The 22,514-nt window shown below is 43.4% G+C and overlaps 1 protein-coding gene across 1 annotated transcript in view; it reads left to right on the top strand.

Moving 5' to 3' along the window:
• The window catches only part of LOC124550927 (diphthine--ammonia ligase), a 139,034-nt gene that overhangs the window by 48,334 nt on the left and 68,186 nt on the right, over positions 1 to 22,514 (top strand). Inside the window, exon 5 of the mRNA XM_047125723.1 lies at positions 12,318 to 12,409. Within this exon, the coding sequence (XP_046981679.1) occupies positions 12,318 to 12,409 (92 nt within the window). The remainder of the gene's footprint in view (positions 1 to 12,317; positions 12,410 to 22,514) is intronic.

The following is a 22,514-nucleotide window of genomic DNA, read 5'->3' on the forward strand; positions in this document are numbered from 1 at the left end:
TCCCCACTGCTAAAAGTTTGTGCAGAAGCAGTGATTTAACTTTGCAGAGTACCTTAGAAGAATTTAAATTGTGACTCTTCGAGCTATCCCGACAGGTATGTTGTAAATGGTCTTCAGGGGTTTGCTGCCGGATGACGTGCAAATTCCACACTATATGCTCAGAGCAACTGTTAGACTTCTTCAGGTGGTTGAGCCTGGTTCGGTTAAAGATGATCTTGGTCTGATTACTAGATGTCGCTTTCCTAACAGTTGATGTGGGTTTGTTCTGAGTCTGCCGGGAAGCAGATCACTCCCACATCAGATCCGGTCAGTGTGTTGTTGGCTGGTGACGGTATCCGCACATCTATGCCCCATATATAGAACACGCGTGCAAAGAATGTGCAGGCACAGAAATTGTGCATGCGCAATGATTTGCAGAGAGATGACGCCGTACTCAAAACGTCCTCTGCCAAAAATCGCAGAGGTCCCCTCCTGCGCATGCAGTGTATGCTTTGTTTACTAACAGTGCGATCGGATGTTACTCACTAAGAAACTGTACTAGACCAATGTTATGATGTGTCTGTTATTGAAAAATCTTGATTTTTATCATCATGATTTAATAGCAGCCAATGCAGGGTTCCATGCTCTACTCAGTTGAAATCCCGCATCCCTATTGATGAGATTATCAGCTGTATGGATGTGTGTTGCTTTCTTAATGATGCAATCGTAGAAAGGTGATGCCAAGGATAAAACTTCCATCTTTTCATAAATCGTGTGATGTCCCGTTACCGTATTTACTCGAATCTAAGCCGCACTTTTTTTCCAGTTTTTGTGATCCAAAAAACCGCCTTAGAATCAAGTGCAAATGAAGCGGAAGTTCTGAAAAATGTTGGTAGGTGCCGCCACAACTAACTTCTGCCGTCGAATATATGTAACGCTACACAGGCATGCTTTGCAGGCACAAAGATAAATACAGGCGCCTAACCCTCTGCGTCAGTAAATAAATTTTAAAAAAAAGGAGGAAGACGAGCTTTTTCTCTGCCTCGAGTTTTGACCACTGCATTTTCATACATTATCCAATGAAGTAAATACAAATTCCGTATTGTCCATCTTCGAATGTAACAGCATTTCAATGTACTATGAAAATCCGACTGGCAAGCCTGGGATGTTTGTCAATATGGCCAACTCTACGTTCTGAGTTTCTTCCTACCTGTGAGAAGAGATGGTTCCTTATAGGAACTTTTATGAATTGTCAATCACATGCAGTATTCTCTTCACCATAAGAATAATACGAATATAGACATTTTGCCATGTATTCTTTTGTGTTTGCTGCTAACTCATTTAAACCCTGTCTGTCTGCCTAATAAACTATGAAACTAGAGTGAGACAACAGCAAACGCGGAAGAATATACATATCATGTCATGTTTATATTTGTATTATTCTTATGCCTAATAATGATACAGTCAGAAATGAAGCACAGCAATTGATTAGATTTTTAAATCTAAGATGACTCTAATTTCAGTGCAGAATGTAATGTACTAAAGAGGCATCTGCAAAGATTTTCAAATGGAGAAACATTTTCGCTAAACTCTTGTTCAGAACATCTTCTATCATATTCTGTCTATTATTTGGTTCTTGTTGATCATTATCAAAGAAAGCAGCAGTGTAAGTAACAACAAATAACAGCCTGTTGCCATTGTTTCGCTAATGAAATGATTCCTCTCTCTTTTTTGTTTTTAATTGTAAGCGGCGGTAGCGTGCACAAAAGCAAGCCATCCCGCGAGCAGCGACAGGTCATAAACACTTATTATCAGGATGCGACAAACAATGCATGACACAGTACAGTAACGCATTATCAGCTTAGAGTGACGTAAACACCTATAACAAAGAGAACGGCACTTACCAGATCAAAGAAAAATAAGCAATCAATTCAAACCAGACGAAGTACGCGAAAAAGGAAGGGTACCTGTATAAATATGGACGGAGCACCTGACGCATAGCAATGGCTACCTGGTAAAGCTTAACTGCTAAGCTTACGACTCGAACCAAACTACTGTAACTGTATCGTCATTCATTCGACATAAATTGTGTCTCATATTACAATGGACCAACATTGTTTCGATTTGGAGGTGTGGCCTAAAAATTTTCTCTCCCCTTGAATTTTGAGTCTCAAATTTCAGGTGCGGCTTAGATTCGGGAAAATTTTTTTCCTTCATTTCGAGTCTCATTTTTCAGGTGCGGCTTAGATTTGAGTGCGGCTTAGATTCGAGTAAATACGGTATTCAGACAGTTTTGCAATTGCCGACTTGTCTGGTCGGCATAGGCGCATGTGACGCTGATGTTCATCACGGCATTCTTGTACTGTGCGACACGTGTGGCCTATATATGCTGCCCCACATTGACAAGAAATCTTATATACCCCACATTCCCTCAGGCAGGCCAAGATCATCTTTAACCGAACCACGTTCAACTACCTGAAGATGTCAGACTGTTGCTCTAAGGAAATATTGTGGAATTAGCATATCATCTGACGGCAAACACGTGAAGAGTACTTACAGAATTTAAGTTAGTAGATATCTCTTTCTATCCTACCTCACCATATCCTCTCCCTTCCCCAATTGCAGATATGCTGCAGCATAACTGAAGCTGCACTGGTTGCATGTATCTACCATGTTAATAGGCATGTTATATTTTTGGTTTGTGTGTGTGCGTGTGTGTGTGTTTGTGGGAGAGAGAGAGAGAGAGAGAGAGAGAGAGAGAGAGAGAGAGAGAGAGAGGTGACACTTATCCATCTGTGAAAGAATAAAATATTCTCCAATGACAGTTGTCTTCAGTGCCAGGAAAAGGTGGCTACACATGTAACAGTCTGGTTGACAAGCAGGCACAATAAAGCGTTTTTCACAAGCATGCACAAATCCGTCACTGCCATGCAGCTCGAGAATGCTTGTATTGAGCATCAGTTTGTACCTGAAACATGTTGAGCTCAGGCAACAGTGTCTTCAGAAGACTGGTCTGAGGTAGCGAATGACTTTGCATATAGCTGGAATTTTCCACACTTTGCTCACTGCATTGAAAGAAAATGTGCAGAGTGAGTTCCTTCAGCTGCAAGTGCGTCATTTTATTTTAATTACGAACCTACTCATGGTATGGTTTTACATGCAACAGCAGATACAAATTATAGATATATTGGTTTCTATTTTGGCAGAAACGACAGAATATTGGATAGAGATGTTCTTCAGAATAGGGCATATGAAAGAAGGTGCTACTACCGATTATACAAAGGGCACATTATTGAGCATAGTTTTGGGATTTTGACAGCATTCTTCAGGTTTCTTCACATCAGTATAAATTTGGAAATAGGCCATATTGATAAATTAGTAAAAGCAGCTATTGCTTTACATAATTATTTAACCCTTTCACTGCTATGGGTATGTATACACATCCTGCTATGCCGTTCCCCAAGTGTTGTGAAAGTATATATGCGCATTGCTTGGATTTTCCTACACTGCTACGGACATACATGTGATCAAAAGTCTCTGGACACCCCCAAAAACATACGTTTTTCATATTAGGTGCATTGGGCTGCCACCTACTGCCAGGTACTCCATATCAGTCACCTTAATAGTCATTAGACATCGTGAGAGAGCAGAATGGTGCGTTCTGTGGAACTCACGGACTTCGAACGTGGTCAGGTGATTGCGTGTCACTTGTGTCATATGTCCATATGCGAGATTTCCACACTCCTAAACATCCCTGGGTCCACTATTTCCAATGTGATAGTTAAATGGAAATGTGAAGGGACACGAACAGCACAAAAGCTACAGATCAAACTCGTCTGTTGACTGACAGAGACTGCCGACATTTGAAAAGGATCGTAATGTGTAGTAGGCAGACATCTATCCAGACCATCACACAGGAATTCCAAACTGCATCAGGATCCACTGCAAGTACTATGACAGTTAAGCAGGTGGTGAGAAAACTTGAATGTCGTAGTCGAGCGGCTGCTCATAAGCCACACATCATGCCGGTAAATGGCAAACGACGGCTCACTTGGTGTAAGGAGCATAAACATTGGATGACTGAACAGTGTAAAAATGTTGCGTGGAGTGACAAATCACAGTACACAATGTGGCGGTCCAATGGCAGGGTGTGCGAATGGTGAATGTCCGGTGAACGTTATCTACCAGCGTGTGTAGTGCCAACAGTAAAATTTGGAGGTGGTGGTGGTGGTGGTGGTGGTATGTTGTAGTCGTGTTTTTCATGGAGGGGGCTTGCACTCTTTGTTTTTTCGCATGGCACTATCACAGCACAGGCCTACATTGATGTTTTAAGCACCTTTTGCTTCCCACTGTCGAAGAGCAATTTGGAGATGGCGATTGCTTCTTTCAGCACAATCGAACACCTGTTCATGATGCACGGCCTGTGTCAGAGTGTTTACATGACAATAACATCCCTGTAATGGACTGGCATGCACAGAGCCCTGACCTGAATCAAATAGAACACCTTTGGGATGTTTTGGAATGCCAGTTTTGTGCCAGGCCTCACTGACCAGCATCGATACCTCTCCTCAGTACAGCACTCCGTGAAGAATGGGCTGCCATTCCCCAAGAAACCTTCCAACACCTGATTGAATGTATGCCTGTGATAGTGGAAGCTGTCATCAAGGCTAAGGGTGGTCCAACACCATACTGAATTCCAGCATTACCGGTGTAGGGCACCATGAACTTGTAAGTTATTTTCAGCCATGTGTCCAGATACTTTAGATCACATAGTGTATAAATGCGCCCTGAGCCACTGACCTCTCATTACTGCTGACAACTTACTTCTATGTCTCAGTGAATAAAAAAGTTTCAAGTATATATCATACAACATATGTGCCTCATTGTGTGCTATCATTTGCAGGAAACCTGGTCTCGATATCTTGAATCGTTTATAAGATGTCACGATTATTATGTGCGTAATTTGCAATGCACAAGGAGGTGAATAGGTGCATTGCACTCTACCGTGCTTCGGATATAAAATGCAGTCATTCTAGAACAAAATGAGATATCCTTCTGCTACCAGTTTCAAATAAAATTTAGATACATTTTCAATATTTCATTCACTGCAGTGTATAAGCTAAAATCAACCATACGCAAACTTTATGCAGTGTATTCTTATCTCTGCAAACTCTTTAAAATTTCATGCAGTGTTTCACTTAATTTTTTGCAGTCCAGTAGGTATGAGAGATAAAAAAAAAAAAAGAAATTCAGTTCTTCATGAAGCAAAGATATCAGATTGTAAGATGTTTAAAAATCAATTTTTTTCACCAGATAGTTTTCGAAAAACTGGATGATAAATATTTCGTATCGACCAGAACATCATTTCTCAGCACAGGCAGTATTTTATTTAATTTGATGCAGTGCAGTATTTATGACGAATAATGAAAAGAAATTGAGTTCTTTACCAAGTGAAGAAGTCAGACTGTAATATGTGCAAAAATCAGCTTTTTCACATAATAGTTTTTGAAAAATCAGGTGATAAATATTTTATATCTTGCAGTGCAAGCACCAGCATTTGGCGAGCAGTACAGCCATAACAAAAGCAGCCTCAGCACAGAATGCGAAGAGGTTGTCTGTAGCAGCCAGACCTGTGCCACAGTCTGTCTTGTTAGTTGCGTGGTTGATGCAGTGGATTGCTAAGTGAACAAGGGGCCTGGGTTCAATTCCTGGCCAGGGTGGAGATTCTCTCCACTTGCAGGCTGGGTGTTGTGTTGTCTTTACATTGGTATTGTGTGGCTGAAAGGGTACGGCACTAAAAAAAAAAAAAAAAAGGATCCATGTTCCTTGTGTGCTGGCTCATTGTCAGATACTTCAAATGTGTTACCTTTAGAAAGCTCTATCTCTGAAAAAATCTGCTGGATGCTAAATGTGTTAGTGAGGAGTTCATGATCTACTTTATAATGGAGAACAAATTCTGTGGCCACAAAACTTGTGTGTTAACAAAATGAAATCAGAATAAGTAAAATAAAACTATATATGTGGAACTTTTGGATGAACAAATAAAGGCGAATATCTTTAACAGAGCTATTGCAACTAACTACCAGTATTCATGAAAGCCTACATCAATCACTACTCTTTCTTCTAAATTAGTTGAGAAACTTCTGATTGTCTCCTGCTCATTCAGAAAGCTAAACAAGTGAAAATGACACAGCACTAGATTGTGTATCTTATATGAAGCCACCCTTAATTTAAAACTGCTTTTTATTTTTTATTTTTTTATATAATTTGATCTCAGTGAATTTATATATTTTTTAACTACATCTTCCTCTGCTACATAATAAATTGCTATGTATGTAACAAGATGAGGGTCATATGGTCTCTCTTTTTGCTTTATCACAATATGCCAGTGATTTAATATTCCACTAGATAGACTCACTTTCAGAAGCATGAATAAAATCTTTCAGCAACTCGCAGTTGATATGTTTCAGATCGCTAGACATAATTGCTACAAAAACTCACAGTGACTTGCACTGTACAAGCCTCCTCACTATTAGTACTCATCCTTGAGCATATCGACATTAGTACTCTTCACAAGTTTGCACAAGTGATAAACACGATTGAGCACGAAGCAGCTTGTTCCGTCATAATGCTTGCACAACATTGTGCTATCCACATTCGAGCATGCTTGTGCAACATGATTCATCCTGCGTGCAGTTACTTGTGTAGCCCCCTTAAAGCCAAGTTAGCATTTCAGTAATTAACTAGTCTCCACTTGGACTACTGAGGAAATAAAATATTTTTTCTCTTTTAAATTAAAAAAAAAAATGTGATTCATTTTAACGTAGTACATCTCATTTATTGGATAACCACACTCAGAGCAGTAAAGAATTCACCAAAGCAGAGAAGAAATTTCCACCTCTATCAGTAGGTGCCTTCGTATCTATGTGGAGATCAGCCCTTTGGTAATTTGTGTATCATTGAGTATAATGTTTCTGATGTTTTAGCAGATATCTGTAATTTCATTTTTGCGACATGTGCTGTAGGTGGCATCGGCCCAAATAAATACAGCTCATTCTGTGTTTTCTGTGACATACATGATTAACAGAAAAAACCTGACTATTTTTTGTTACAAACAAAAATTTTCTTAAAGGGTAGTTTTATGTGATCCCAAATTAATCTAGTGCTATATGATACACATCAATGGTGAGAGAATAACATGAGCAACAACCGCTACATCAGCTGTGGCCAAGTAATGTTGCTGCATGGCTGTATACATTGCAGATAGACAGAATGGCATGGGCCGGCACACTAGGTGAGACAGTGAGTGATGGATAGAAAGACGTGGCCAACAAATATTTGTGTTTGTTGTTGCTGACTGCTTACGAGCAAGTCACATAACTGCAGTACTAGTATGCTCTGATACAGTTAAAGTGCGCGTCATATATCTTGGCGGCCGAGTTTAGGTTCGTTCTGCGCATCTGACGTCACAAAACAGTCAGCCAATGAACAGAGAACGACGTTGCCAGATCTCGACTGCAGTGCAGAAACGTTCCGTCATAAGTAAAGTAATAGAACAAAAGCAATGTCTTGATAGCAGACTTTCTTTTATAGAAAGTTTGGAAAAAGCATTCTTTATACCAATTGCTTCATATTCTATTAATTAAAACAAACATGCAATAAGACTCCTAATTCAGGCGATAGCAAGGAAAGGTGTTTGTTTCAATCTCACGAACTGCTTTTTCGCAATAAAGAACAGCGGTAATTGTTTATTTCCTATTGTACTTCGACGAAGCGTGAGTAATTCATAATCATACCAACAGTGTTTATAAGTAGTTGCGTGAGGTGTTAGATTCCTTATGGAGTTGAACCTTATGGAGTTAAACTGTTCGACGAGCTGAGGTAGCGGAACGGTTAAGGTGTTGGGCTGCAAAGTGAAAGGTTATGAGTTCGAACCTTGTGCGGTGCGTAAAATTTTCTTTATTTAAAAACAATATTGGAGTGCCTTACTTCACGAATCTTATTCGTTTGAATGAAATTTTTAGTGCTTTGCCTCTTCATTAACTTTTTCGCTGCTGCAGACACGTGCTCCCCGCATTCCGCGCTGTGCGCGATTTTGTCATCACTGCACTTCTCGCCTGTGCAGACACATGGTGTTTCCACTGCTTTGACACACTTATAATTCGATTTCACAAAAACTATTTGGCCAAAAACTTTGATTTTTACACGTCTTCTTGACTGATACCTTCCCCCCATAAATGACTTAATTTTGTTTTGATGTGCAGCATTAAATGAAGTAAACCATTGCACGAAATTTTGAAGAGTTTGCAGAGGTAAAAGTCCATAGCATATACTTTCCGTATGGTCGATTTTAGTTGCCACAATGTTGAGGATGAACTGTGGACAACATACCTAAATTTCATATAATAAATACTGTATAACAATATCTCATTTAATTTAAGTACCACATAGGTGTCGTATGTAATATTGAGAAATATTCCGTCTTTCGCGACTGTAATAAAAGTTTTATTGACACACGGCGCGTTTGGCTTTATTTTAAAGCACTTCCATCGGTGAAAGGTATGGCACATACACAATGGTATTCATGTTCTATTTCTTGTTTTTGTTCCACAGTCGCAGTTTTACCAATGGTATTGAAATATATCCCTCTTCTGCAACTGCAATAAGCGACTTATTTAGACCAGACGCGTTTCTCTCTTTTGAAGCATCGTAAGAGAACTGTATTTTGTGTCCTCCATTGCCAAGTCACCTTTCGTAGTTTTGTGCTGCGGTAGCACAGTATTCAACGTTCGTGTTGGCTCATCAGTGTTTTAGCAAATAAATGCTGTTTGTGCGTGCCACACACAAAATTATATTTGACATAGCTCTGAGTACTTCACTGACAGACTGTATATTCAAGTCCTAATGTTTTTGTAAGTCCACAGTTTTGTTTAATGTATTTTGTCTACTTCCTTTTGATTGATTGAAGTGCTTTAAAATAAAGCCAAACGTGCCCAGTGTAAGTAAAACTTTTGCTACAGTCGCGAAAGGTGGAATATTTCTCAATATTACATACGACACTTATGCGGTACTTAAATTAAATGAAATATATAGGTATCTTGTCCACATTTCATTCTCAACATTGTGGCAACTAAAAGCGACCATCCGGAAAGTATCCTCTATGGACGTTACCTCTGCAAACTCTTCAAAATTTCGTGCAATGGTTTACTATATTTAATGCTCCATAATAACTACGTTGAACATCGAAACAAAATTAAGTCATTTATGGGGGGAAGGTATCAGTCAAGAAGATAGGTAAAAATCTAATTTTTGAGCCAAATAGTTTTTGTGGAATCGAATGATAAAGAGTGTCAAAGCAGTCGGAACACAATGTGTCTGCACAGGCGAGCAGTGCAGTGACAAAATCGCCCACAACGCGGAATGCAGGGAGCACGTCATTGTAGCAGCGAAAGGGTTAATGCGGCCGTGGTGGCTTTACTTCATGAACTGCGCGCTCCCCCCTAAACGTAAGCTTGCGAACTATGCTATACTATGGCGCTGCTTCTATTGGTGCGTGCGTCGTGTGCAACTGGCAACGCAGCAATCTCCCGCGTCTAGGCGGGCATGCGTGAGCTGCCAAGATAAAAGAATTGAACTATATAATGCTAGACACACTTCTCATACCACCACCACCACCTCCTCCTCCTCCTCCTCCTCCTCCTCTTGTGCGCCGTGCTTCCTGTCTGCTGTCACCATGCAGCAGCACTATTCGGTTGCAGTTGGACTACTGGCTGTTGTTCATGCCTTGCTATCTCTTTTAAGTTGTCTTACTGAATCAAATATTGCAATAGTCTAATAAAGGAGCACTGTATTGAATGCCTATATTCACTGAAGAGCCAAAGAAACTGGTAACCTGCCTAATATCGTGTAGGCCCCCTGTGTACGTGCAGAAGTGCCACTGCACGACGTGGCACGGACTTGACTAATGTCTGAAGTAGTGCTGAGGGAACTGATACCACGAATCCTGCAGGACTGTCCGTAAATCCATAAGAGTACAAGGAGGTGGAGATCTCCTCTGAATAGCATGTTGCAAAGCATCCCGGATATGCTCAACATTTGCAAACATGGCGTAAAGATGATTTTCAAACTGACAAGGAAGATCAAAGAGTGTCTTAGATCAGCGAAGGAGAAAAGAGACCCACTTGCAATGTCGGGAATATACCATATACCATGCACATGCGGAAAAGTTTATGTCGGAATGACAGGACAATCAATTAACAACAGAATCAAAGAGCATAAGCGACACTGCAGGTCGGGGCAGGTGGAGAAATTGGCCATGGCAAAGCACGCACTGAATGAGACCGACCACGTAATAAAACTCGCCGACACGGAAGTTCTGGCTGTAGAGAAGCACTATTACACGCGCTTGTTCAGAGAAGCTGTAGAAATACAAAAACACGTGAACAGTTTCAACAGGAAAGAGGAAAGCCTTAAGGTAAACGGATCCTGGCTTCCCGTACTGCAACGAACGACCGTCGCAGGTAGCAAGAGGAGAACCGCACCGGAAATGACCGCGGAGAAGCCCTCGGACGTTGGCGTGCCAGGTACATATAGTCTGCGGCCGCGAGCTCGGCTCCAGTTCACCACCGACAATGGAGGGTGAAGCTCTGACAATGCCAGCCACTCATGCTGGCGAAACGTCAGAAAAATCATTAGATGAATGTCGGCCGAAGAACCCGAGACAGACGCCAATAGGCAGTTTGTCAACAAGTGGCCACGAAAGCCTTAACAATTTTGTGTGCTCAACATTGTTGATGTCTGGAGAGTGGAAGTGTTTAAACTCAGAAGAGTTTTCCTGGAGACACTCTGTAGCAATTCTGGATGTGTGGAGTGTCACATTGTCCTGCTGGAATTGCCCAAGTCCGTTGGAATGCACAATGAACATAAATGGAATCATGTGACCAGACAGGATGCTTATGTACGTGTCACCTGTAAGAGTCCTTTCAAGACCTATCAGGCGTCCCATATCACTCCAACTGCACACGCCCCACACCATTACAGAGCCTCCACCAGCTTGAACAGTCCCCTGCTGACATGCAGGGTCCATGGATTCACGAGGTTGTCTCCATACCTGTCCATCCGCTCGATACAATTTGAAACAACACTCGTCTGACCGGGCAACAAGTTTCGTGAACAGTCCAATGTTGATGTCGACAGCCCCAGACACAGAATAAAGCTTTGTGTTGTGCAATCATCATGGGTAATCAAGTGGGCCTTTGGCTCCGAAAGCCCATAGTGGTGATGTTTCATTGAATGGCTTGCATGATGACACTTGTTAATGACCCAGCATTGAAGTCTGCAAAAGGGTTGCACTTCTGTCAGTTTGAATGATTCTCTTCAGTCGTTGTCGGTCCCGGTCTTGCAGAATCATTTTCCGGCCACAGCGATGTCCAAGATTTGATGTTTTATCGGATTCTGGTATTGACAGTACACTCGTGAAGAGGTCATGTGGGAAAATCCCCACTTCGTCGCTACCTCGGAGATGCTGTGTCCCATCGCTCGTGCCCCGACTACGACACCACATTCAAACTCACTTAAGTCTTCAAATTTGCCATTTTAGCAGCAGTAACCAAACTAACAACTGCACCAGACATTTTTTGTCTTAGATAGGCATTCTTGACCGCAGTGCCGTATTCTGCCTCTTTATATATCTCTGTATTTGAATACACATGCCTACACCAGTTTTTTGGTGCTTCAGTGTAAAACTACATTTTAAAAATCACATTGCTTGTAACCAGAAACAAACAGACGTTTTCCATCAGGGCTGGGTGACTTATGAACTGTGTCATTCTGTCGACACTCTGGGGAAAAAAATAAATAAATAATTTGCAGATACCTGCCAGACTGACAAAGGTAATGCCCCAGAACGCTCTTAGCAGAAACACTCGGTATTTCTTATGGTCCTCACACAGCTTCTCCTTTTTAAAATAACTGAAGCAACGTAACATCCGATCCATCAGATCTGTGTCCATATTTGCCAGGTAAGCCCTGTAAGGTGCTGACATCAGGCGATACTAGCTAACTTCGCCGTATATTGTGTTACTCTTGGCAGTTACTTTCAGCTCACAAAAATAATTTCATTTTTTAGAAAAAGTAGATGTATCTCATTTAACTATGTTCATTTTTATCTCACTATTTGCTGCTCAACAGGAACTGTTGTTCACAATCGTATTGAGTGGATTTTGGATAATCTTTGCGTGTAACATTGTGTGGAGTGGTTTAGTCTGTTCAGTGCGAAAGCAATTGCTGCATGTAAATTGTAATTACTTGAGAGAAACAAACCTGGTGATCCTTTGCAGAAGGAGAAGTACGGGCTGAATGTTTGTGGTGAAGGTGGAGAGTATGAGAGCTTTACATTGGACTGTCCCCTGTTCACCAAGACCATTGTCATGTGAGTACTGCAGCAAACTGTTTTTTCTGTGACTAGCAATGTTGTTTTTTCTGTGACTAGCAATGTTCAAAAGGTTTTTGAAGATGGATTCCAGAAAGTATGTTTGTAACTATTGACTTACCGAACAAAAGCGCTGGCAGGTCGCTAGACACACAAACAAACACAAACATACACACAAAATTCAAGCTTTCGCAACAAACTGTTGCCTCATCAGGAAAGAGGGAAGGAGAGGGGAAGACGAAAGGAAGTGGGTTTTAAAGGAGAGGGTAAGGAGTCATTCCAATCCCGGGAGCGGAAAGACTTACCTTAGGGGGAAAAAAGGACAGGTATACACTCGCACACACGCACATATCCATCCATATTGGTCTTTAAATATGTCTGCTTGTGTCTGTATGTGTGGATGGATATGTGCGTGTGTGCGAGTGTATACCTGTCCTTTTTTCCCCCTAAGGTAAGTCTTTCCGCTCCCGGGATTGGAATGACTCCTTACCCTCTCCCTTAAAACCCACTTCCTTTCGTCTTCCCCTCTCCTTCCCTCTTTCCTGATGAGGCAACAGTTTGTTGCGAAAGCTTGAATTTTGTGTGTATGTTTGTGTGTCTATCGACCTGCAAGCGCTTTTGTTCCGTAAGTCACCTCATCTTTGTTTTTATATATAATTTTTCCCACGTGGAATGTTTCCTTCCATTATATTTGTAACTATTGAAATAGAAATAGAGGTTTTTTGCTCGTGATTTTGTGGAAATTGTATTGGAAGATTGGCAACACTACAATTAGTCTGAAATGGCTGATGAACTTTCGGTGGTTAATCTCGGTTGATGACTGTGTTGATATGAAGATAGACATCTCAATCTATGATAGCTCATTAAAGGGTGATTCATTGTACCTCTTGCACCCATTACCTTTTTGAGAGTATCGCACTGAGGATATCTAATTACTAATGTAATGCTTGTAATACAAAATATGTGTCAGGTTTGTGAAGGCAATGTTTTTGTTGATCCTCTCCCCTTACTGCTTGTAACAGTTAATTCTCCATTTGCTTGTAACTGATGCACCCCTGCCCCATCCTCATTTTGAACTCACTGATATTAGGTCACTGTTGTGTGTAAAGCGAGAGAGAACAGAGACCGCCAAAAAATGAATAATGAAACAGGCCTTCTTTGATAAGGTGCAGTGCAGTACACAACAATAAAGAATTTAACTAAAAGAAGTTGTGGCTCTTCTGAGACTAAGTATCCGTACATATTATAAAAATTGATGCATATATATATATATATATATATATATATATATATATATATATATATGTGGATGGATATGTGTGAGTGTGCGAGTGTATACCCGTCCTTTTTTCCCCCTAAGGTAAGTCTTTCTGCTCCCGGGATTGGAATGACTCCTTACCCTCTCCCTTAAAACCCACATCCTTTCGTCTTTCCCTCTCCTTCCCTCTTTCCTGATGAGGCAACAGTTTGTTGTGAAAGCTTGAATTTTGTGTGTGTGTTTGTGTTCGTTTGTTTGTCTATCGACCTGCCAGCGCTTTCGTTTGGTAAGTCACATCTTCTTTGTTTTTACATATATTTTTCCCACGTGGAATGTTTCCCCCCCCCCCCCCCCCCCTCTCTCTCTCTCTCTCTCTCTCTCTCTCTCTCTCTCTCTCTCTATATATATATATATATATATATATATATATATACAAAGATGATGTGACTTACCAAACGAAAGCGCTGGCACGTCGATAGACATAAACAAACACAAACATACACACAAAATGGTAGCTTTCGCAACCAACGGTTGCCTCGTCAGGAAAGAGGGAAGGAGAGGGAAAGACGAAAGGATTTGGGTTTTAAGGGAGAGGGTAAGGAGTCATTCCAATCCCGGGAGCGGAAAGACTTACCTTAGGGGGAAAAAAGATGGGTATACACTCGCACACACACACATGTCCATCCACACATATACAGACACAAGCTGACATATACAGAGGCAAAGAGTTTGGGCAGAGATGTCAGTCGAGGCGGAAGTACAGAGGCAAAGATGTTGTTGAATGACAGGTGCGGTATGAGTGGCGGCAACTTCGAGGCCTGGTGGATAACGGGAAGAGAGGATATATTGAAGAGCAAGTTCCCATCTCCGGAGTTCGGATAGGTTGGTGTTAGTGGGAAGTATCCAGATAACCCGGACGGTGCAACACTGTGCCAAGATGTGCTGGCTGTGCACCAAGGCATGTTTAGCCACAGGGTGATCCTCATTACCAACAAACACTGTCTGCCTGTGTCCATTAATGCGAATGGACAGTTTGTTGCTGGTCATTCCCACATAGAATGCTTCACAGTGTAGGCAGGTCAGTTGGTAGATCACGTGGGTGCTTTCACACGTGGCTCTGCCTTTGATCGTGTACACCTTCCAGGTTACAGGACTGGAGTAGGTGGTGGTGGTGGGTGGTGCATGGGACAGGTTTTACACTGGGGGCGGTTACAAGGGTAGGAGCCAGAGGGTAGGGAAGGTGGTTTGGGGATTTCATAGGGATGAACTAAGAGGTTACAAAGGTTAGGTGGACGGCGGAAAGACACACTTGGTGGAGTGGGGAGGATTTCATGAAGGATGGATCTCATTTCAGGGCCGGATTTGAGGAAGTTGTATCCCTGCTGGAGAGCCACTAACACCAACCTATCCGAACTCCAGAGATGGGAACTTGCTCTTCAATATTTCCTCTCTTCCCGTTATCCACCAGGCCTCAATCTCTGCTAATTTCAAGTTGCCGCCACTCATACCTCACCTGTCATTCAACAACATCTTTGCCTCTGTACTTCCGCCTCGACTGACATCTCTGTCCAAACTCTTTGCCTCTGTATATGTCTGCTTGTGTCTGTATATGTGTGGATGGATATGTGTGTGTGTGTGCGCGAGTGTATACCCGTCCTTTTTTCCCCCTAAGGTAAGTCTTTCCGCTCCCGGGATTGGAAAGACTCCTTACCCTCTCCCTTAAAACCCAAATCCTTTCGTCTTTCCCTCTCCTTCCCTCTTTCCTGATGAGGCAACCGTTGGTTGTGAAAGCTAGAATTTTGTGTGTATGTTTGTGTGTCTATCGACGTGCCAGCGCTTTCGTTTGGTAAGTCACATTATCTTTGTTTTTAGATATATTTTTCCCACGTGGAATGTTTCCCTCTATTAATTCGTATCATTAATTTGAACCCAACAATTACGTTTCTTATTGTCACTGTTGCATTTCAAAATCTTTTCTGTCGTCTTATTTTCTCTTTTTGTTTTTCCCAGTAGTTTCACTTTGTATTCACCTTCTCCTTTTTACCGTAATCTACTATACAATTTTATCCCGCCTATATATACTCAACAACACATCACCCACTTCCAAACCATAACCAAAAAAAAATTTTTTTTTTCCGCTTTCAACACTACCGCTGCTATAAAATCCACTGTTTCTAGTCCACAAACAGTTCCTTTCACCTATTAAACAACCATTTCGTCTAGTTCTGATAACTTTCGCTTTATTTCCATTTCCGTTTTTCCCACATCACTGATAATTTTTAGCCGCTTCCCACGGGTTTTAACGTCATTATTTCTTTGCCAGACAATTGTTAGCCTCATTTTCACAATCTGCTACCACAAAACCACTCCTTTTAATACATTTACACACAGTTTTTTGAAATTTTTCCGAATTTCTCTATCCTTTAATGTGTTTTGGCGGCAACACAACCAACTAACCTTTGTGCACATTGTTGTCTACCAACCCAAGTTTGCCACAGGATCAACATAGCCCAGCTTTAACCAACACTTTTTCGCCTTTTTTCACAACAGATCTCCAGTTACTTTCTCCAGTTATTTTCATTTTCATTTCAACCTCATGTTACACTTTCCACCTTCTAATACCATGTCACCCTCACAACACCCCCACAACGACCCCATTAAGTTTTATTTACATTCCCTCCGCAAAAATGCCTTCACCCTAGCCAGATTATGCTTGCATATTTTATTTTCTCAGGCTTGTCTGACATTTGGCATTACCCCCAAAGGCCTCACACTTAAAGTTCCCATCTCTGGCTGCAACCCTTCTTTCCATCAGTCCCTATACCAGTTCCAAACTGAACAATCCATTGCCCTCACCCACCTAATCCTTCACCTACACATCAACTCAGCCAATGAACACACCCGTCAACTCCTATCCTTAATAAAAGTCCTCAATCTTTCCTCTCCCACATCCACACCGGCTATTCAGACCATCCTCCTACAGGCCAACCGCAAATTAGAACAGCATGCCACCCTTCACCTCAGAAAACTATCCAATCTCCTGATTTCCCACCTCTGGAAAGGCAACTCACTCACCCTTCACAACCTTTCCAGCAAACCTCAACCTCCTCTCATTGCACACAAACCCAGTCTCTCCCATCTACTCAATCTCCCACTTCCAGCTCCACTCCCTCCAAAACCTCAAAATTCCAATCAACACAATCTGGTACCACAACACCCTAATTCAGTAGTTAACCTTTCCTCCAAACCTCTCTCCCAATCCGAAACCTCTGTCCTATCCAAAGGCCTCACCTTCAGCCCCACTCCCAGATTGAACCAAACAGCCCTCGTCAAAGGTTTACTGTCCTACACTCGTACTCTCTGCTGGAAGTATCACTTTGCCACGAAGAAAAATGATCCTAATCCTACCCCTAATGATCCAACTCCCCAAGACACTATCCAAATTGAACCCTGCCTGGAACAGTTCCATCCTCCGTCACAGCGGGACCCACCTCCTCTTCCTCAAAATCACTCTCTCCAAACCTTCCAGGAATTTCTGACTTCCAGCCTTGCCTCTCAATCCTTCTTAAAAAACCTTAATCCTACTCCCAACATCACCACTGCTGAAGCCCAGGCTATCCGTGATCTGAAGGCTGACCGGTCCATCGTCATTCTTCTGGCGGACAAGGGTTCCACGACCGTGATACTTGATCGTCGGGAGTATGTGGCTGAGGGACTGCGTCAGCTTTCAGACAACACCACATACATTGTTTGCCAAGGTAATCCCATTCCAGATGTCCAGGCGGAGCTTCAAGGAATCCTCAGAACCTTAGGCCCCCTACAAAACCTTACACCTGACTCCATCAACCTCCTGACCCCACAGACACCCCGCACCCCTACCTTCTACCTTCTTCTCAAAATTCACAAACCCAATCATCCCGGCCGCCCCATTGTAGCTGGTTACCAAGCCCCCACAGAACGTATCTCTGCCTACGTAGATCAACGCCTTCAACCCATTACATGCAGTCTCCCATCCTTCATCAAAGACACCAACCACTTTCTCGAACGCCTGAAATCCTTACCCAATCCATTACCCCCGGAAACCATCCTTGTAACCATTGATGCCCACTTCCTTATACACAAATATCCCGCACGTCCAGGGCCTCGCTGCGATGGAGCACTTCCTTTCACGCCGATCACCTGCCACCCTACCTAAAACCTCTTTCCTCATTACCTTAGCCAGCTTCATCCTGACCCACAACTTCTTCACTTTTGAAGACCAGACATACCAACAATTAAAGGGAACAGCCATGGGTAGCAGGATGGCCCCTTCGTACGCCAACCTATTCATGGGTCGCTTAGAGGAAGCCTTCTTGGTTACCCAGGCCTGCCAACCCAAAGTTTGGTACAGATTTATTGATGACATCTTCATGATCTGGACTCACAGTGAAGAAGAACTCCAGAATTTCCTCTCCAACCTCAACTCCTTTGGTTCCATCAGATTCACCTGGTCCTACTCCAAATTCCACGCCACTTTCCTTGATGTTGACCTCCACCTGTCCAATGGCCAGCTTCACACGTCCGTCCACATCAAATCCACCAACAAGCAACAGTACCTCCATTATGACAGCTGCCACCCATTCCACATCAAACGGTCCCTTCCCTACAGCCTAGGTCTTCGTGGCAAACGAATCTGCTCCAATCCGGAATCCCTGAACCATTATACCAACAACCTGACAACAGCTTTCGCATCCCGCAACCACCCTCCCGACCTGGTACAGAAGCAAATAACAAGAGCCACTTCCTCATCCTCTCAAACCCAGAACCTCCCACAGAAGAACCACAAAAGTGCCCCACTTGTGACAGGATTCTTTCTGGGACTGGATCAGACTCTGAATGTGGCTCTCCAGCAGTGATACGACATCCTCAAATCCTGCCCTGAAATGAGATCCATCCCTCATGAAATCCTACCCACTCCACCAAGAGTGTCTTTCCGCCGTCCACCTAACCTTCGTAACCTCTTAGTTCATCCCTAGGAAATCCCCAAATCACCTTCCCTACCCTCTGGCTCCTACCCTTGTAACCGCCCCCGGTGTAAAACCTGTCCCATGCACCCTCCCACCACCACCTACTCCAGTCCTGTAACCCGGAAGGTGTACACGATCAAAGGCAGAGTCACGTATGAAAGCACCCACATGATCTACCAACTGACCTGCCTACACTGTGACGCATTCTATTTGGGAATGACCAGCAACAAACTGTCCATTCGCATGAATGGACACAGGCAGACAGTGTTTGTTGGTAATGAGGATCACCCTGTGGCTAAACATGCCTTGGTGCACGGCCAGCACATCTTGGCACAGTGTTACACCGTCTGGGTTATCTGGATACTTCCCACTAACACCAACCTATCCGAACTCCGGAGATGGGAACTTGCTCTTCAATATATCCTCTCTTCCCGTTATCCACCAGGCCTCAATCTCCGCTAATTTCAAGTTGCCGCCACTCATACCTCACCTGTCATTCAACAACATCTTTGCCTCTGTACTTCCGCCTCGACTGACATCTCTGCCCAAACTCTTTGTCTTTAAATATGTCTGCTTGTGTCTGTATATGTGTGGATGGATATGTGTGTGTGTGCGCGAGTGTATACCCGTCCTTTTTCCCCCCTAAGGTAAGTCTTTCTGCTCCCGGGATAGGAATGACTCCTTACCCTCTCCCTTAAAACCCACATCCTTTCGTCTTTCCCTCTCCTTCCCTCTTTCCTGATGAGGCAACAGTTTGTTGCGAAAGCTTGAATTTTGTGTGTATGTTTGTGTTTGTTTATGTGTCTATCGACCTGCCAGCGCTTTCGTTTGGTAAGTCACATCATATATATATATATATACAAAGCGCTGGCAGGTCGATAGACACACAAACAAACACAAACATACACACAAAATTCAAGCTTTCGCAACCAACTGTTGCCTCATCAGGAAAGAGGGAAGGAGAGGGGAAGACGAAAGGAAGTGGGTTTTAAGGGAGAGGGTAAGGAGTCATTCCAATCCCGGGAGCGGAAAGACTTACCTTAGGGGGAAGAAAGGACAGGTATACACTCGCACACACGCACATATCCATCCACACATACAGACACAAGCAGACATATTGGTCTTTAAATATGTCTGCTTGTGTCTGTATGTGTGGATGGATATGTGCGTGTGTGCAAGTGTATACCTGTCCTTTTTTCCCTCTAAGGTAAGTCTTTCCGCTCCCGGGATTGGAATGACTCCTTACCCTCTCCCTTAAAACCCACTTCCTTTCGTCTTCCCCTCTCCTTCCCTCTTTCCTGATGAGGCAACAGTTTGTTGCGAAAGCTTGAATTTTGTGTGTATGTTTGTGTTTGTTTGTGTGTCTATCGACCTGCCAGCGCTTTTGTTCGGTAAGTCACCTCACACCTCATCTTTGTGTGTGTGTGTGTCTCTATATATATATATATATATATATATATATATATATATATGAATATAATAGAGGGAAACATTCCAAGTGGGAAAAATATATCTAAAAAGAAAGATGATGAAACTTACCAAACAAAAGCGCTGGCAGGTCGATAGACACACAAACAAACACAAACATACACACAAAATTCTAGCTTTCGCAACCTATGGTTGCCTCGTCAGGAAAGAGGGAAGGAGAAGGAAAGACAATAGGATATGGGTTTTAAGGGAGAGGGTAAGGAGTCATTCCAATCCCGGGAGCGGAAAGACTTACCTTAGGGGGAAAAAAGGACAGGTATACACTCGCACACACACACATATCCATCCACACATACACAGACACAAGCAGACATTTGTAAAGGCAAAGAGTTTGGGCAGAGATGTCAGTCGGGGCGGATGTACAGAGGCAGAGATGAAGTTGAAAGACAGGTGAGGTATGAGCGGCGGCAAATTGAAATTAGAAATTAGCGGAGATTGAGGCCTGGCGGATAGCGAGAAGAAAGGATATGCTGAAGGGCAAGTTCCCATCTCCGGAGTTCTGACAGGTTGGTGTTAGTGGGAAGTATCCAGATAACCCGGACGGTGTAACACTGTGCCAAGATGTGCTGGCCATGCACCAAGGCATGTTTAGCCACAGGGTGATCCTCATTACCAACAAACACTGTCTGCCTGTGTCCATTCATGCGAATGGACAGTTTGTTGCTGGTCATTCCCACATAGAACGCTTCACAGTGTAGGCAGGTCAGTTGGTAAATCACGTGGGTGCTTTCACACGTGGCTCTGCCTTTGATCGTGTACACCTTCCGGGTTACAGGACTGGAATAGGTGGTGGTGGGAGGGTGCATGGGACAGGTTTTACACCGGGGGCGGTTACAGGGGTAGGAGCCAGAGGGTAGGGAAGGTGGTTTGGGGATTTCATAGGGATGAACTAAGAGGTTGCGAAGGTTAGGTGGACGGCGGAAAGACACTCTTGGTGGAGTGGGGAGGATTTCATGAAGGATGGATCTCATTTCAGGGCAGGATTTGAGGAAGTCGTATCCCTGCTGGAGAGCCACATTCAGAATCTGATCCAGTCCCGGAAAGTATCCTGTCACAAGTGGGGCACTTTTAGGGTTCTTCTGTGGAAGGTTCCGGGTTTGAGGAGATGAGGATGTGGCTCTGGTTATTTGCTTCTGTACCAGGTCGGGAGGGTAGTTACGGGATGCAAAAGCTGTTTTCAGGTTGTTGGTGTAATGGTTCAAGGATTCCGGACTGGAGCAGATTCGTTTGCCACGAAGACCTAGGCTGTAGGGAAGGGACCGTTTGATGTGGAATGGGTGGCAGCTGTCATAATGGAGGTACTGTTGCTTGTTGGTGGGTTTAATGTGGACGGACGTGTGAAGCTGGCCATTGGACAGGTGGAGGTCAACGTCAAGGAAAGTGGCATGGGATTTGGAGTAGGACCAGGTGAATCTGATGGAACCAAAGGAGTTAAGGTTGGAGAGGAAATTCTGGAGTTCTTCTTCACTGTGAGTCCAGATCACGAAAATGTCATCAATAAATCTGTACCAAACTTCGGGTTGGCAGGCCTGGGTAACCAGGAAGGCTTCCTCTAAGCGACCCATGAATAGGTTGGCATACGAGGGGGCCATCCTGGTACCCATGGCTGTTCCCTTTAATTGTTGGTATGTCTGGCCTTCAAAAGTGAAGAAGTTGTGGGTCAGGATGAAGCTGGCTAAGGTAATGAGGAAAGAGGTTTTAGGTAGGGTGGCAGGTGATCGGCGTGAAAGGAAGTGCTCCATTGCAGCGAGGCCCTGGACATGCGGAATATTTGTGTATAAGGAAGTGGCATCAATGGTTACAAGGATGGTTTCCGGGGGTAACAGACTGGGTAGGGATTCCAGGCGTTTGAGAAAGTGGTTGGTGTCTTTGATGAAGGATGGGAGACTGCATGTAATGGGTTGAAGGTGTTGATCTACGTAGGCAGAGATGCGTTCGGTGGGGGCTTGGTAACCAGCTACAATGGGACGGCCGGGGTGATTGGGTTTGTGAATTTTGGGAAGAAGGTAGAAGGTAGGGGTGCGGGGTGTTGGTGGGGTCAGGAGGTTGATGGAGTCGGGTGAAAGGTTTTGTAGGGGGCCTAAGGTTCTGAGGATTCCTTGAAGCTCCGCCTGGACATCAGGAATGGGATTGCCTTGGCAAACTTTGTAAGTAGTGTTGTCTGAAAGCTGACGCAGTCCCTCAGCCACATACTCCCGACGATCAAGTACCACAGTTGTGGAACCCTTGTCCGCCGGAAGAATGACGATGGATCGGTCAGCCTTCAGATCACGGATAGCCTGGGCTTCAGCAGTGGTGATGTTGGGAGTAGGATTAAGGTTTTTTAAGAAGGATTGAGAGGCAAGGCTGGAAG

This window comes from Schistocerca americana, chromosome 9 (assembly GCF_021461395.2).
Source record: "Schistocerca americana isolate TAMUIC-IGC-003095 chromosome 9, iqSchAmer2.1, whole genome shotgun sequence".
In the NCBI taxonomy this organism is placed as follows: domain Eukaryota; kingdom Metazoa; phylum Arthropoda; class Insecta; order Orthoptera; family Acrididae; genus Schistocerca; species Schistocerca americana.